Source organism: Peromyscus eremicus, chromosome 3 (genome assembly GCF_949786415.1).
Source record: "Peromyscus eremicus chromosome 3, PerEre_H2_v1, whole genome shotgun sequence".
Lineage (NCBI taxonomy): Eukaryota > Metazoa > Chordata > Mammalia > Rodentia > Cricetidae > Peromyscus > Peromyscus eremicus.
This window is the reverse complement of record NC_081418.1, coordinates 133,255,058-133,272,261: the sequence shown is the minus strand read 5'-3', so window position 1 is coordinate 133,272,261 and position 17,204 is coordinate 133,255,058. Positions and strand designations below refer to the sequence as shown.

Below are 17,204 nucleotides of genomic sequence, written 5' to 3'. Positions count from 1 at the left end.
TGGCCAGTGGAGGTCAGGAGTCCTTAGAAGATAAGGCTAGGGGAATGTGTGAGGAAGATAAGAAACAAAGTCTGGTCAAGCCAGGATGCTCTGAACCTGTGACTCTGAGACATGAACTTGTTCTTTGGATGGGTGGTGACTCTGGGGAACAAAGCTCACGAACTGACTTTTGCCTTTTGTGGCTCCTCCAAAGAACATACCGGCTTGCTCTAAAGTAGCAACACAGCCAGTCATGTGACAGATAGCATCACCCAAGCCCAGACCAAAAGGCCAGCTTCAGTTCCCAATGAATCAACTTGTAATTCTTCTATAGATTTCCAGTGTTAATGACAGAAACCAACATGATCAAAGATAGGAGAGTTGAGGAAAAAATGGTAGTTAGAAACCAAATAATAAAACAAAAACCTCCAAAGTAAAAAGAAAAGAAGAAACAAACAAACAAAAACTATAAAATTCTCACAGAGGTGGGGCACATTGTATCCATGCAGCAAACTCAAGACTGTTTCAAATCTAGAGCAGGAAAAAATAGGTTTGGACATAAAACTAATTTGTGACAAAATATTTCAAAATATGTCAGGTACATCTGAAGGAAATGCTCAGAAAGTAGAAATCCCAAGGGCAACTGGGGTAAAAGAAAGACAACGTTAGACAATTTCCTCAGGACACTTACCATCTGCCTAACAAGAGCAATAGACTGAGAGAAAAAAATAGATAAGAATTGAAAAACAATCTTATAAAAGAAGCAAATTAACCTCTCCATCAAGGTTTTTAACTTGGAATCACCATGATCTCAAGGGACTGAGAATTTAGGAATCTGAATATTTGGGTAGGAAAATTTATATCCTTACTTTCTTAGGTATATACAGAAATTTAACATTGCCTGACTTATGAATCAATAGCATCCACATACACATGCATTAGGAAGATTATGACTTTTGACCTGATGCAATATCAGAGATGTTTTCACATTATATTTGGTTTATTCAGAGAGCTTGAAATGCTGTCTGCATCATTATTTGTCAGGACTTGAGTGGATTAAAAAATGGCCAGCTTGATTCACATGGCAGAACAGGGCAACCTTTGCACAATTGGTACTCAGGAACCTTCAGCTTCTGAAGAGGGAACTCCTATTTTCTCAGTCCGGAGGCCCCGTCTGGAGGTGGGCTCCACTGTTCCCTATCTATACTTGGTTGACAACCAGTGTGTGGAAGGATGTGAGTTAAGACAGCCCATAGTAAACATAGGCGTGTTTGTGGGATCTCTGCTTCAGCCCTTTCTAGTTTTAACTTGCTCAGTGATGATTTGTATTGATATTGTAACTTATTTGGGCTGTTATTTCATACAGGGCATAGTTTTTTGCAATTCTTCTTTCTGGTATTCTTACGTATTTTATCTCATGCATTTAAAAACAGTATGTCAGAAATGATACACAGGCTCCCCAGGACACAGTAAGAACCCATGGCCTCAGATGCTTGTGAATATTCTGGATATCAGATCTAAATAAAAGATCTTAAAAAAATTCCAGAGAGAAAACACTGAACAAATAGAATGATGCAGAATTAATGGTATTAAGCATCTTAGTACTAACTTAGAAAGTTGAATCCATACACCCAATGTCTCCAGAGTTCTGAGGGAACATGATTTCTTAGCTAACAATTTGACCATTTCAAAGTATTAATTATCAACGTAAGTATAGATACTGATAGCTGCAAAAGAAGTTTGTCACTGATTCCCTCTTTCTCAGAACAGTACTAGCACATGCTTAGTACCCCAAGGGAGGCAGCAACCTGAGAAGTCACAGAAGTCAGAAAACATTTTGAAGGGACTCCCCAAAATAGGGGTGAACACCTGTGATTCAGAAGTCAGCCAGGTGATAGCAGGGTGACAGAGGGCTCTGCTGGGGACAGCAGCAGAACTGAGCACTGCCACAGATGCTGGAGAACTGAAATCAAGTGAGGAGGAGATGACCGTGAAGTAAATATAAGAAGGAACAATTGAATGTCAGGACAGAGGAATACAAATGAGAGGCAATATGACCACAGCTCACTATCTGACTTAATAATGAGCCACATGTGTTGGTTATAGAAATGAAAACTGTCTAAGGATTTCACACAGTAATCATATAGATTTGTAGGCAAGGTGAAGACTGGAAGGGTCTGCATAATCAGCTTTGATATGCTGCTTTATAATAAGAATGAATAGATGATGCCAATAATGAAGAAAGACCAATACTCTCAATGACTGATAGAGAATGTGGAATAAAACAGTAAAGGAATAGCTGTGATCATTGAAAGTACAAGCAGCCAAAGCATGGCTAGGGCAGGGTGGTGGGAGAAAGGGAAATTCATTCATGTTTTTTCTTATAACTCTCTGGGCAGTATATGAGTTTGTTTTTTTGTTTGTTAACTAATTGCCTGTATTTGTCGTCTAAAACAATAGCTCAAGAAATCTCTTATTTAATGGATTTGGGAAAAGTCGAAATCTAAAAGAAAAACATATTGATCATTTATTTCCTAAGCATTTTTGCATGTGCATCAAAACATTCATCATTAAAACTAAGCTAAATGCTCGTTTAACTTACGCATTAGTTGAAAACTGTGTATTTCCCATCATTATCTGGACTAAAGATTACTGTTTTTAAATTTAAATTGCTTAAGCACCTTACATACATTATAAAATATGGTATTAGCCAGTGGCAATAATAATTTTAAAAACTATTACAGTAATCATGTAATTTTTCCTAATAAACATCATTCTTAATATGATAAGAAGAAGAGTTTTGCTCTCGTTAACTTGGCTGAGACTCAAGTAAATAGTTTATGGTTTGAGTTATGCTGCTGAGAATTTTCAAAACAAGTTGAGAACCTCCTTGTACTCTGCTTTTAAATTTTACATCATTCTGTCTTTTCCTTACTTGGGGAACTCTTGAGATGTACAAGATTCCATTTGTATAGACCGTTTCATTTGGCTGCCCCAGACAGCATCTCTCTGAAAAGCTCCATCATGAGCGCATTAGGGGACAAGCCACTCCTGGGGTAGGAGAGGCGCAGTAAGAACCCAGAATGCCTGGGTCATACACAAGCTTTACAACTCACTAAGTGCTTGACTCAGGCTTTGTCTTGACTTTATTGGCTGAGTTTTTGGAGCTGTTTGTAGATGTAACCAACCGTCTTTTTAAATAAGAAACATAGAACCAATGCAAAGAAGAAAGCCAAGAGGTCAGAGCTAAGAGCTAAAACCTTACCCCTCCTCCTGCAGTGGTCCTACCTCTCCGAACCAGAGCTACTTTCTGTGTTAAAGTCTTTATATAGAGTTTCTGTTCTGCCTTCTCATTGGTTGTAAACCCAACCACATGACGGGCTTGTCACGGCCTGTCTGTATAGACCTCCAGGTTTTCTATGATTGGTATTGAGATTAAAGGCATGTGTATCCAATACTGGCTGTATCCCTGAACACACAGAGACTTACCTAGCTCTGCCTACCAAGTGCTGGGCTTACAAGCATACGCCACCACTGCCCTGCTTTCCTATGGCTTGCTAATAGCTCTGACCCCGGGGCAACTTTATTTATTAACATACAAATAACATTTTAATACAAATAAAATATCACCATAGCTGTTCTTCGGGATTTTATGATGAAGAGCTCCGTCAGTGATGCCTTTAGCATTAAATGCAGTATTTTTACGTTAGAGAGCCCTAGTGTCTGAATGACCACTACTTTATCAGAACCAGCATCTCAGAGCCTCACCACAGGCCTTTCTTGGACAGAGGATGATGGGGACTCACCCAGGAAGGGGAGAGTTCAGCTTCAGGCCTCAGGAGCAGCACGCTTTGGTCCACAGCTCTTAGGCCACAGAGGGACTGAGGTGAAGCTGTGACACGCAGATGGGCCTGTGAGGCGGGAAGACTTTGGGCTGGGGTGAAGGTCAGGTCCACCTGTGGGAAGGGGAATCAAGCTTAGCCAGCGTCCTGCTCTTGTACCCAGAAGCCTACCACGCGAGTCACCCTGTAACTCTGCATGCACATCTGTTTACCAGATTATGACTGTCAGAAGCTCAGCCGAGGCTCTTTGCTTCCTTTTCACCACTGGGATTGATTTAGGAAGACAGGAGATGTGTCAGTCAAACTCTGAAGCAACAAACGACTATTTCGGTTCCCTGAAATTTTTACAAATAGCTCATTTTGGGTATGTGAGTGTGGTGTAATGCACACGTGTGTGCAGGTGCGTGTACTCATGCACCCAGCAGCGGCCAGAGGAGTGTGTGTGCGCCCTGCTCTCACTCTCTGTCTTATAGACTTGAGATTGTCTCTCATGAAGTTGGAGCTAAACTGGCAGGTGGAAAGTTCCAGCAATTCTCCTGCCTCTGGCCTGCGCAGCAGTGGGGTTGTAGAAGCTGCCAGTCATGCTTGGCTTTTTACGTGGGATCTATGATACAGCACACATTTAACATATGTTGTATCATAACATTTAATAACAGCAAGGCTCTCTTATCTATGTGTCCTTATCACACACATAGAAAAATCATAATGAAAAATGAGAAGGATACTAAATACACTATCCATTGATAGACATGGATTCTATTACTGGTCTTGCATAAATTGATGTGACATTAGGGTCTATGAGATTGCTCAGTGGGTAAAGGCACCTATTGTTGACCTCATGACCTGACCTTGATCTCCTGGACTCATGTTGGAGGAGACAGACATGTGAACATTGTTCTCTTTCCCCCACATGTGTGCATTCATGTGCACGTGCACATGACATAAATACAATAGTTTTTAAGTTACAGGACTTGGGACTTGTCAGTCAGTTATTAAGGATTCAGTTTCCCTCTCCTGCTCCATTTCCTTGCTTTCTTTCTTGTCACCCTCCAGCCATTTTAGGGGTTTATGAACAGAAATCTGGTACTCTGGTGCTGTTTATATTTTTGCCACTGAGGCATACGCCAGTTGCCAGGGTTAGTGTATCTGAAATCTGTATCCTTAAGCCATTTTTTTCTCTTTTTAAATAGAAATTTAAAGAAATAAATCACTCACTTTGTTGAGAAGACACTTTTCAACTTCAAATTTTGCAGAATCTGCAACCATTTCTCCATCAGGCAGGATGGTGTAGATGAATACTTTAGCCTCAGGAGCCATGCTCAAGTCCACGGGGATCTCCAGGGCAAAGTCGCCTTTCACTGGAACTAGAGGGAATGGAAAGAGATAGTTATGGGTCAGAATATTGACAGGAAAACCCAAATAACTAAACACAGGGGACTGCTGGACTGTATGTATGTGGAAGACATTCTTATATCTGGGCTGTTGTGTGGTTAATTGTTTGCATGCTAATGATCTCAGAAGGGTATAGGATGCTCACAGCAAGATACTTTCATCCAAGATGTTCACCATGGAAAGTTATATTGGCTATTTATAGCTAATCACATACTAACCTCTTATCTCTATTACATCTTAACATCCCAAACAGCATCTGTTAGATACTCCTGTTATAAAATGGGTGAAACAACTTTGACTAATGTTTCACTAATTATTTAGATAAGAGAAAGAAAAATATAGATGACAACCTGGTACTCAGGGAGCTGATATTTAATGATTATCTCAGAGGAGTAAGCTACATTTGAAAACAATAAGCATATCTTTGTAGTCAATAAAATGTTCACAGTATTTACATTTGTTGAGAGAAAATTATGCAATTTTAGAAGTCTCATATTATTTCTGGTGAACCCAAGGTGATTCATAAACCTTCTCAAGATGAATGCTATGATTTCTGTTTAATGTTTATAGAAGAACTAACTGGATATTTTATTAAATAGCTAAATAGTTTTTATAATTGACAAGGAAGCCCTTCTTCAGTAAGTTTGTTGAGCATCTAACAAGTACCTACCACTTCTAGAAATCACTTGGAAGATTTCTGTGAAACTACATACACAAATTTATGTGTTTCATGTGGTCGATACTGTAATGAAGAGAAATGGATAATAAATAGGTAAATTATAGAAAATGTATTTGGCCGGGCGGTGGTGGCGCACGCCTTTAATCCCAGCACTCGGGAGGCAGAGCCAGGCGGATCTCTGTGAGTTCGAGGCCAGCCTGGGCTACCAAGTGAGTTCCAGGAAAGGCGCAAAGCTACACAGAGAAACCCTGTCTCGAAAAACCAAAAAAAAAAAAAAAGAAAATGTATTTGCATGTGGTAAGTGATCTTTGGAAAGGAAAGGATGGCAAGAAGATGAATACTGAGAATATGGGGACCCAGTGGTAACAGGATTTTAATAGGAGCAGGTAGAAGAGGCCCCATTAAGAGAGTCACAGTTGAGCCAAGTAGAACTGAGCATTGTCATCAGGATATGACAGAGTGATTTCATTCCTTAAGTCACAGCAGCTATGATTCCTGCCCAAGAACTTTGCAACATCAAGCCTGTCAAAATTCCAGCATGGATGGGGAGGGGTTCATGGAGACCCAATCTTAGCTAAGGAGCTGTTGACATTGATGGCTGCTGAGGGAAAGATGAGTCAGATTTCTTCAGGGATGCAGGCCCTGCTAGGCCTCCCATGTTTCAGTGGATGGCCCCATACCACATGCACATATGGGTAGCACTCACTGAACTTAACCAGTTTAAAAAAAGGATGGGAAGTAGGAAAGGGCCTGGTGGAGGTAGTCAGGGAGGAGTTGGAGGAGATTAATGAGGAGTAAGTATAATTGAAATATTTTGTACATGGAAAAAAGAATGCATCTTCAACCAATGATACTAGCATAACTGGATGTTGGCACGTAGAAGAACACAAATAGACCCATATCAGTCACCCTGCACAAAACTCAAGTTCAAGTGAATTAAAGACCTCAACATAAACGTAGTTACATTGAACCTGACAGAAGAGAAAATGGGAAGTAGCCTTGAACACACTGGCACAGGAGACAATGTGTTAGTTTGTTGTCTGTGCCATGCCTGAAGCACTGCCCTAGTGAGGCAGCAGGTAGCTGCTAGGTACCTGCCCCTTGGGCTTAGCCTGGATGGGCACCCTGAAGACCTGGGATGCACGAATATATGTGCACTCTCTTCCCTTTGATACCTCATGGTCTTAGATGCTGGTGTGGATCAGGGCAGAGCTCTCTGGAGAACAGCAATGAACCAAGCCTCACTATTTTGGGATCCTGCTATAATCCCTATTTCTTGTATTGTGAGTTTCCTGTATCATGAGTTAACACCCCAATAAATTCCTATAATCATTGAACTATTTTTATGGATAGATAGTGATTTAATTGTATGAAGACAACTTCCTGAATAGAACAACAGTAGAACACACACTAAGATCAATAATTAATAAATTGGACCTCATGAAATTGAAAGCTTCTGTAAGACAAAGGACATGATCAGTAGGACAAAACAGCCACCTATGGAATGGAAAAAGGTCTTCACCAACTTCACATCCAACAAAGGGCTGATCTCCAAAATATATAAAGAATTCCAGAAACTAGACATCAAAAAAATAAATAATAGAATTAAAAAATTGGGTATAGATCTAAACAGAGAATTCTCAACAAAAGAATCTCAAATGGTCGAGAAACACTTAAACAATTTTTCAACATCCTTAGTCATCAGGGAAAGGCAAATCAAAATGACTTTGAGATTCCATCTTATACCTGTCAGAATGGCTAAGATCAAAAACACAAATGACATCTTATGCTGAAGAGGATATGGATCAAGAGGAACACTCCTCCATTGCTAGTAGGAGTGCAAACTTGTACAGCCACTTTGGAAATCAATATGGTTTTTTCCTCAGAAAACTGGGAATTGATCTACCTCAGGACCCAGTTATATCACTCTTGGGCATATACCCAAAGGATGTTCAACCATACTACAAGGACACTTGCTCAGCTATGTTCATAACAGCTTTATCCATAATATCCAGATCTTGGAAACAACCTAGATGCCCCTCAACTGAAGAATAGATAAAGAAATGTTGTACATTTACACGATGGAGTATTACTCAGCTGTTAAAAATAATGACATCAAGAAAAAGTAAATGGATGGAACTAGAAAAAAATCATCCTGAGAGAGGTAACCCAGACTCAGAATGACAAATATGGTATGTATTCACTCATAAGTGGATATTAACTGTAAAGTATAGGATAACCATGTTATAATGCACAGATGCAGAGAGGCTGGGTAACAAGGAGGGCCCAAAGGGGGACAGGATGTATGGATTTCCCTGGGAAGAGGAAATAGAAAAGATCTTGTAGGTGGACTGGGGCAGGTGGGGATGGGAACTTGAGGGATCATGTTGGAAGGTGGATGGAGGGGGAGAGTACTGAAAGAGATGACTGGAAATGGGGCATATTTTAGAGTCAGGTAGAAACCTGATACAAAGAAAATTCCCAGGAATCTACAAGGATGACCCCAGGTAAGACTTCTAGCAATATTGGTTATGTAGCCTGAACTGGCTTTCTCTTGTAATCAGATTGGTTACTACTCCAATTTTCATCAGAGAGCTTTTCTTCAGTAACTGATGGAAACAGATGCAGAGATCCACAACCAAACATTAGGCTGAGCTCAGGGAATCTCACTCAAGAGTGGGAGGAAGGATTGTAGGAGCCAGAGGGCTCTAGGACATCAAAAGAACACAAATCAGAGAATCAACTAACCTGACTCATAGGAACTCACAGAGTCTGGACCAATAACTAGGGATCCTGCATGGGGCAACCTAGTCCCTCTACACATATGTGACAGTTGTATTGTTTGGTTTAGTTGTAAGACTCCTTACAAAAGGAGCAATGACTGTCCCTAACGCTTTGGCTGGCTCTCGGGAACCTGTTCCTCATACTGGATTGCCTTGTCCAGCCTGAACCCAAGGGGAGGAACTTGGTCTTACTACGATTTGATGTGCATGCTTTCTTAATAGCCATGTGAAGCCTGTTTAACAGACACAGGAGGAGTGGATTGGAGAGAGGGAGGAGGGTGTGGGAGGAGAGGAGGGAGGAGAAACTGCAGTCAAGATATAAAATTAATAAATTAAAAATACATTGTACAAATATATGTAAATTTCAAAGAATAAATAAAATGTCTTTAAAAATTAAACAAAGGACTGGAGAGATAGCTCAGAGTTAAGATCACTTGATGCTCTTGTAGAGGACCAAGTTTGATTTCCAGCACCCACTCAGGCTGCTCAGAAGTCTGTAACTCCAGGTTCAGGGCATCTGATGCCATGACTTTGAGGTCATCTGCACTGATATGCACATACTTACACACACACACACACACACACACACACACACACACACACAGACACACACGCACACAATTTAAAAAAATTAAAAATGAATCACATGAATCAAATTGATATACCTAGAGTGTATTAAAGACCAAGGATGGAACCCTTCCTATTTTTTTTGGATGGGCACTAAGACAACACATTTTGCCTTGTTGGTGATAATCTGTGTGTGAATGCATAGATTCATCACTTGGAGTATTTTGTGTTTTCAGGTGTTACATCTTCAGAACAGATAGTTCCACATGTTGAATGATACCCAGTTTGGAAGTTTGAGACTTTTCTATCCTGAAGGTCATGGTATGAGTGATAACCTACATTATATGGCAGAACCTTGAACTCCTGCTGTGGAGAGTGTTTGCCATGACACACAACCATCATGGCATCCTTAGTTGCTCAGTGGTGAGACCTCACTGGTATGTGGGAACTCAGTTGGAGATGTGTTACTGTGCAGGCGGGAAACACTCACATTCTCCTGGCTCCATGTGGTGAGTGTGGCTTCCAGTCTGGATAATGCTGCCCTTGGCCATGACCTAAAATAGAAAGTGTTTTCCAAGCTTACATCTATATTTTACAAAGCTTTCTTCTAATTGACAAATCTATTGTTTGAGACCCAGACAGAAATACCCAGCCTACAACCCCACATGTCAGAAGGAGAGACAGAGTCAGGACTTGAAAGGATTCTTAGCAGTTCTCAACATGGAGGTCGAACTCACCAGGTAATAGAAGATAAGCTCTCCCATCACTCTCAAGACCGGACCCTTCAGAATAAAATGTGCCTGAACCGTGTGATTCTGACTGCAGGGCAAGACCCCGGCCTCTGTCTCCAGGTGAACATAGCTCCTGCTGAAGGAGTACACACTGTGAGCCACATGATGTATCTCTGCGTGCTCTTCTGCTGTACAAGGGTGATGGACGCATGAATTTTCCTCTTTGTGGTAGACCTGGAGAAACAACAAATTTTGTCATTAGTCATCAACACCAAAGCAAAGTGGATATATGAATATAATTCAAAACAATTAAAAATACTGTGGTGATACTTTATTTGTGCTGAAATGTGGTGATATTTTATTTGCATGTTAATAAATAAAGTTTGTCTGGTGATCAGAGGAAATAGCAAGCCATTTTAAGTAAACACAAAAGTCAGGCAGTGGTAGCACATGCCCTTAATCCTATCACTTATCAGGCAGGTCTCTGTGTGTTCAAGGCCACATTAGGGAACAGAGCCAAGTGTGGTGACACATGCCTTTAATTCTAGTACCAACCATAGACACCTGAAGGTCTGTACAGACAGGCAGTGACAAGGAAATGAGTAAGCTGGGCTAAGATAGCCAATGAGAGGGCAGAACAGCAAGGCAGTAAAGGTGTGGGTAGACAGGAAGTGGCTCATATTTGAAAGCTGCAGCGTGGTGAGGTAAGGTTATCTGGTGGCTATTCCTATATCCCTGATCTCTAAGGCTTTCACCCCATATTTGGTTCTGTTTTTTTTTAATTAATTCTTTTTTAAAATATTTTTATTTTATAATTAACTTAATTTCACATATCAGCCACGGATTCCCCAGTCCTCCCTCCTCCCACCCCCCAGGTCTCCCCCCCAATTTGCCCCCATTCCCACCTCCTCCAAGGCAAGGTCTCCCCTGGGAAGTCAGTCCAGCCTGGTAGACTCAGGCCTTCTGGATAAGTGAGACAGTTGATTAGCTTGAAATGTTTGGCTCTGTGTTTTTTTATTTAATAAGACTTCTTAGAAATTTGTCTACAAATACCCACTACAACCCCAATTCCAATGAACAGAAAGGGAAAATATACTGAAGTTAAACACTTAGGTTAAAAATAAAGAAAGGAGCCTCTTGGCACTTCTAGGTCTGGTGGTCTCACTGAGGACAGTCACAGGTCCACCCCAGGCATCTAGACTTGGGGCAAGAAGAAATCAACCATGAGCCTGCTAGGCACCACCATTATGGTGAGTGAATACAAGGTGGGGAAATGGGAGAGAGAGAGAGGCAGAATGAGTCATGTGCTAGGGAGAGAGGCAGATCTGAAGAGGGCACTGAGGAACAGGCTGATGTAGATGGCCTGCTTGCCACAGAGGGCCTTGGTGTTGTTCCAGCTGGGCTGCTGCCAAGGGCCATGAACTTGGTCCATGGGCCTGATGTAACCTTGTGGGTCTGTATTGATGCCCGTGGCTTCTGTTACCACTGAGGATGGCCCAAGCCACCATCTGTGACCATGTCCACAACTAAGGGATTGTGCCCATGCAGGAGCCATGCCAATCAAAGAGGCCTACACTACCACCCTGGAGTATTGAGCCAGACTGCTGCTAGGGGCCATGTCTGGGTCTGTAACCCTACTTGGGCCTGACTCTGAGTTGATATCTGTGGCTCCTGTTGTCCTGATTGGCCATGCAGAGCCCTAAAGTCTGGGCTAACACCTGAGGTCATGTTGGTCTTTGAAGGTCAAGCTGCTGCCAGGGTCTTACAGACCTGGGTGCCCTGTGCTGCCACCCAAGGCTGTGGTATCATCAGGACCTAATCTGTGGGCATGGGCCATGTCTAGGTCCGTGACCCTACCAGAGCCTGAGTCTGGGTTGATGTCCATGGCTCCTGTTACCATCGATGCCTGAGTAGATGCCAGAGGGATTGCCTGCCACCTGGGGACATGTTGGTGTTTGGGGACCGTGCTGCTTCTGGGGAGATGCTGATCTGGGTCATGTGCAATGTCAGCTAGGGCTATGGTGATATCTGGGCCCAGGCTGCTGCCAGGGATCATGTCTTGGGTCAGTGGTCCAACCACAGCTGGGGTTTGTATTGATTTATGTGGCCTGTATTGCCACCAAGGGCCACACAGATATAAGAGGTCTGGGCCACCACCTAGGGCCATTTTAGTGTCCAGGAACTGAGCCTCTGATTGGGCCACACAGATCTGAGTAACCCTTGCAGCCACCCTGGGCCATGGTGTTGTCTGGACCTGGGCTGCTGCTAAGAGTCATGGCTGGATCTGTGGTCCTGCTGCAGCCACAGTCTGAGTTGATGTCCACGGCTCCTGTTATCATTGACAGCAGTGAGGATAGGGTTGCTCAGTATTGGTCCAGCCCCTCCTCGGCTACAGCACTAGGGAGAACTAGCCCTGGCCCTCACTGACTGCAGCACTCTGGAGAGTGGGCCTTGTACCTCCCCAGGGCATACAGTAGAGCAGTCCCTGCTGGTGAGGGTGTGGGTGATCTGGTCCTGAAGATGCCAGAGTGGAAGAGCTAGCCTCATGGTCTGTCACGCGATGGCATGGGGGAAGGGAGAGATTCCCACCTGCCCCTCATCACTGACCTCTCACCACCTACTGCGGGCAAGAAAAGCTGTCCTGGGGTCATGAGAGTGGGAGAGATGATCCTGCCCCTCATCAGAGACAGCATTGGGTGAGTGGGCCCTGTACCTAGCCTTGGCAGCACAAGAGAGCTGACCTTTTGGTGGGTGTAGGTGAGCTGGTCTGTGGATGTGAGAGCAAATGAGTTGCCCGGCCCCTTCCTGCTGAGGATGCTGGTAGCAATGGCTTTACCTGAGGTCATGGGTGTGTACAGCAGGTAAAAACTAGTATTCAACAGGTTGACCCACCACATGCAGTGAACACTTACTTACAAGTAAAGATGTGTGGACTACAGGGTATATTGTGTGACTCACTGGGCCAGACAACAGCTTCTACATTGATATGCTTTTGGTTTTTAGTGTTTTTTTCTGTTTTGATTTTGTTTTACTTTTAAATTTTGAGGGTTTTTTTGGGCGGCGGGTATCGCAAGGTCGGAGGGCAGAAGTGAGGGGTTGGGGAGATGGGTGGGATTGGGATATATGATGTGAAATCCACAAAGAATCAATAGAAAGTTTTTTTTTTAATGCAGAAAGAAATAGAGATAAATTCTATTACTAAAGTAGCAAAAAGGGAATCTGGGGAAAGGAAAAAAGAAGCAAGATCAGAGAGAAAGGAAAGGAGGCCACAGTCTGAGAAATAAAATATAGGAACAACACACTAGAAGTCTGAAGTATGTGATGTGAATGGAAAGAAGACTACTGGGGCAGAAGTGTAAGAGTAGGAGGAGCTCAGGGAGACGGAGAGATGACTGGGGAGGAGGGTCAAGCAAAAAAATGTGTAGAAATGACATAGCGAAACCTGTTACTTTCTATGCTAATTAAAAACAAACAAACAAAAACAGCAAACTCAGAGGAGGAGGAAGAAAGAAGAAGTGGGGTGGGCAGGAGGGTGAGAAGGAAGAAAAGTCTGAAGAAAAACCAGGAAAGAATAAATAAAACTAATTCTCCTGACTTAGGTAGAAGTGAATCTTTCTAAGGCCTTATTTTGAGGATCCACCAGAAATCTGAGGAGAAGAGAGGGCAGTAATGTGACTTGTTTCATCTGAGACCCAGTGAAGCAGATCAAGGTAGACATCCATCAGAAGAGCAAGTTAGATGGGCCATAAGAAGAGCAAGGCACAGCATATTTGCATAATGAATTTGAGAATACACAGCATCTGTTCTTGACTGAATAGATAAAAATATACTTTTAATCATTTTTGCTTGAAGGTCTTGACTTAAGATATATAGAAGACAAACAAAATAAGAGAGACTCTGAAAATATTGTGTTTAAATAAGTGTATTCATAATGTGTGCACTTATTTCTCTAGCCCTTTGCTCATACATTTATTACTGATCAGAAACCTTTTATGTTTTGCCCTAAAATAAGAAAATTTGGCATGGGAATATTTTTCATGAAGCTACACATTATTGAGTTCAAGCTGTTAGAAAGCTTCACCATGTGTCTTATGCCCACATTTCTGACTTACTTTGATAGTGAGGGAAGACCCTTCGATGTTGGTGGTGTTGATGGAGAACTCCGCCAGGCCATGCTGATCAGAGGTAGTAACATTGATATAGTCAAGTTCATGTGCTTTGATGAAGACTTGCTCATTTGGCATGGGAGCTCCTTTGATATCCACTAGGCGGACCTAAATTGAACAAGGAAGAAAAGTATAGCGTAGGTCTGATGATACCATACAGAATAGAAGAGAATAACTTGTTTCAATGTTATGTAAGTATCACAAAAGATGCACCAACTAATTCAGTATGCATAAAACATTTTATAAACATCTAACACTTTAAGATCTACACCAGTAGGACTGGCTGTGCTGTAAAGCCAGAGGCTGAAGGTGTCATGTTCTTAATATGACTCCATAATAGATGCTTCATACTTAGCTGCTATTCACAAGAAACCATCGAAGAATTCATTGTGTCAACTAAGGGAGGTAGATGCACTGATATAGTAAAAATAAAATCTAGTTAGGTCACTGAGGCTAATGGAGAGTGGGGTTGGTTATGAATATGTAGCATATCTTGCTTCATTGTTGAAACACAGTTACACTTTGGAGTTTAAGACAGTAGTTCAAGGATAGTAGTTATAAATAAAAATTTTGCTGCATATGCTTTAGGTTTGGGGATTCTTAATAACGTTTCTATGTTTTCAGTTCAGCTCTGGGAATTGAAATCATGCATCTGAGCATGTGATTTATGAAGTCTGCCACTATGCTAAATTCTGGTATTGCAACTACTGATATCAGACAAGTTTAACATTGAGCAGAATGGCCTAGGTTGAGATATCACAATATAGCCCAACGATCTATGAATTAAAAAGTACTTTACTTTCACTATGAATGGAATTCCATGTTTAAAGTGTGAATCAGCTTTCACGAATATGAGTTTGGTTGTAGTTCTTTCAAATTTACTTGTCCCAGATCCCATGAACTTGGATCCTGAAAAAGAAATTAGCAACAACATTGAAAACCCAAGACAGTTAGTGAAGAATTGCTTGTTTTCTACATCCTTATTCTGTACTGTTCAAACCACCACTGACATGAACAGGTGTGAATTATCACAGCTTCTTTTTCTATATTCTCAGGTTACTCACGTACCTGTCCCTTCTTCTATAACCATTGCCATGACAAAAAGACGCTGGACTTCATAATATCTTTCCTTTAATTGAAACACAGCAATGTTTTCTTCTTGTGTGGTGCAGCCATTGTTGTCTAGCTGTTATGCAGGATAAAAATATGGAAACATGGCACACTGTTCAGATTGATGGTCAACTCAAACCCACACATGAGGACTTCTTTGAGAAAAATGAGTGCTTAGTGCTTGCTGTACAGTTTGAAATTCTGGTCATAAGCATGGGACTCAACTCACACACTGAGCTGCTGTGAGCCATGATCATGACCAAGTCACAAAGTTGCCTTGGCTTAGTCATCTATAAAAATAATGATTATCTTTATATACACATTAGGAATATTAAGTAAATTCACAATTAAATGTAATCAGAACACTTACTTGTATGCCACTAGGACTTAATAATCACTTTGCATTATTTAAAATATCAACCACAGGCTAGGATGTAGCCCAATGGTACATTTCACTAGTAGACATGAAACTGTTGGCTTGATAGTGAGTACCAGTAAATAGATAAAGTGAAATCTATTTCCAGAGTGTAATGGAGGCTTAGGAGCTACCTCTGTGTGTTTCTGTGAATGAGAAAACTCTTCATAAGAAAGAACTGACATTATTCTGAAATGTGAAAGAGAAGTGTCACCAGAATCACATTACTTTGTTCTTAATTCAATTGTAACTTCACAGCTTACTTTACACTGTTTGCCATTCTCTTTTGTATCCTGATGGCTGGCATCATAGTGTGCTTTATTTTATTTAAATTGTATTGTTCTATCATCTTTGGTTTTCTGGTGTTATGGCAGTTTGTGTTTTTGTCTCTGAATGGTAGAGAGGAATGAGCTGTTAAGTGAAAACGCTTCCTAAAAAGACCCCCAAATACATCAGAGGAGAGATTCATTATAAGAGATTTGTAGATCACAATGTAGAAATACAGGAAACATGACACTAGGCAGTGTGATAACTACAAGAGGGTACGACTCCTCACTATAAACCCCAGAATTCTGAAACTGTGGTGATGCTGGACAAATAGCTAATTGTCTAGTTTCGGAAATGGCTAATGACCTGAAAGAGGATTCAAACAAGCAGATGATGGTATTAATGTTATCAATTCAGGACAAGAATGAGAAAGTCAGTAACAGATGACATGGTCAATAAAAGATAAATAGCATGTGAATTAACCAGAACATCCAAAAAAATCATAGGAAATAAAAAAAAATAATTATCAACAAATAGACTTAAATATAAATGATTTTAACTCTCTTAATAAGAGACATGGAACAAATAATTAGACTACAAAAATGAATGGATAGTGTGGTGGTTTGAATGTACTTGGCCCCCATAAGCTCATAGGGAGTGGCACTATTGGGAGGTGTGGCTTTGTTGGAGTAAGAGCAGCTTTATTGGAGGAAGTGTGTCACTGTGGAGGCAGACTTTGAATCTTTATATGATCAAGTCACATTCACTACTGTTGACCACTTCCTGTTGCCTGCACTAGATGTAGAACTCTCAGCTACCTCTCCAGCACCATGTCTGCCTGCACACTGCCAGGCCCCACCATGATGATAATGGACTGAACCTCTGAACTGTAAGTCACCCAATTAAATGTTTTCCTGTATAGGAGCTGTCATGGTCATGGTGTCTCTCCACAGCAATAAAAACCCTAACTAAGGTAGATAGGAAAGGATAGATCAAGAAAATCCAAAGCTGATAAGAAGCAGAAGTATCAATACTTATATTTGATAAAATAGACTTCAGTCAAAAGTTAGTTACAGGAAATAAAAACATCACTACCTGTTAGTGAATGGAATTAACAAAAAAAAGAATACTGAATAAACATGTCAATACATCCTATTTCATAAAATAAATAATACTAATAAAATGATACATAGGTTCAGATGCAATAACAATGAGTGACTTTAGTACTACACACTCATTAATTGCCCATCTAGACAAAAGAAAATAATAATTT

General features: G+C 41.2%; 1 protein-coding gene across 1 annotated transcript in view; it reads right to left on the bottom strand.

Annotated features, from left to right (window-relative positions):
- Positions 1–17,204, bottom strand: part of LOC131906489 (alpha-1-inhibitor 3-like) — a 54,662-nt gene that overhangs the window by 19,993 nt on the left and 17,465 nt on the right. The window contains exons 9-15 of the mRNA XM_059257111.1: positions 15,208–15,325; positions 14,939–15,048; positions 14,086–14,247; positions 9,980–10,207; positions 9,733–9,796; positions 5,037–5,185; positions 3,786–3,935 (exon numbers count right to left, since the gene is read on the bottom strand). Of these exons, the coding sequence (XP_059113094.1) occupies positions 3,786–3,935; positions 5,037–5,185; positions 9,733–9,796; positions 9,980–10,207; positions 14,086–14,247; positions 14,939–15,048; positions 15,208–15,325 (981 nt within the window). The remainder of the gene's footprint in view (positions 1–3,785; positions 3,936–5,036; positions 5,186–9,732; positions 9,797–9,979; positions 10,208–14,085; positions 14,248–14,938; positions 15,049–15,207; positions 15,326–17,204) is intronic.